Source organism: Penaeus monodon, chromosome 32 (assembly GCF_015228065.2).
Source record: "Penaeus monodon isolate SGIC_2016 chromosome 32, NSTDA_Pmon_1, whole genome shotgun sequence".
Lineage (NCBI taxonomy): Eukaryota > Metazoa > Arthropoda > Malacostraca > Decapoda > Penaeidae > Penaeus > Penaeus monodon.
In genome coordinates, this window is record NC_051417.1 from 7,633,953 (window position 1) to 7,634,573 (window position 621).

Genomic DNA, 621 nt, shown 5'->3' on the forward strand with positions numbered 1-621 from the left:
CAAATATCAACACAAGAATGGATAACAAGTTCCTTTAAAGTTGAAGATGTTTTATTATGTAACGTGAATTGACATCGCTTAAACCTAATATGTATATTTACATTTTACCTAAAAAGGTAATTAGAGAGATTTCTGGGTGTCGTAGGGACAGTCAGAACCCTGGACTGTCTTCGTGAAACGGGAGACGTCGACGCCGATATTCTTGAAGGCGGCCTCGCAGCGTCTCAGGTACTGGTCTGCAAGTTTCGGCGAACGGGAGAAGATGAAGGAGAAGTCGGAGTAGTATCCGAAGTTGTATTCGGTGCAGGAGTAGATGCAGGAGAAGTTCTCGTAATCGGTGTCGAGGATGACATAGGGAGCGATCCAAGCTGGAATAGGGTAATAGGAGATCGTTAGATATTTCAGGAAACAGAATCTGCAAATAAATTTCAGTATTTGTTCATAAAATGCATAACAGAAATGATCCTATTGAGTACTCACATCCCTCATAGTCGACGGAGAGATGAGGGTCTCCAAGAGGCATGGGAAGGATCTGGCCATTGCGCCTCATGAGGTTACCGTCAGCGTTGATGCCAGTAGACTTAGCGATGAATTTGTTTCCATCTGCAAATTAGTAATAGT

The 621-nt window shown here is 43.0% G+C and overlaps 1 protein-coding gene across 1 annotated transcript in view; it reads right to left on the reverse strand.

Moving 5' to 3' along the window:
- LOC119593419 (crustacyanin-C1 subunit-like) overlaps positions 1 to 621 on the reverse strand; it is a 1,080-nt gene continuing 459 nt past the window's right edge. Inside the window, exons 3-4 of the mRNA XM_037942350.1 lie at positions 481 to 603; positions 1 to 368 (exon numbers count right to left, since the gene is read on the reverse strand). Coding sequence (XP_037798278.1) covers positions 121 to 368; positions 481 to 603 — 371 coding nt within the window. The 3' untranslated portion in view covers positions 1 to 120. The remainder of the gene's footprint in view (positions 369 to 480; positions 604 to 621) is intronic.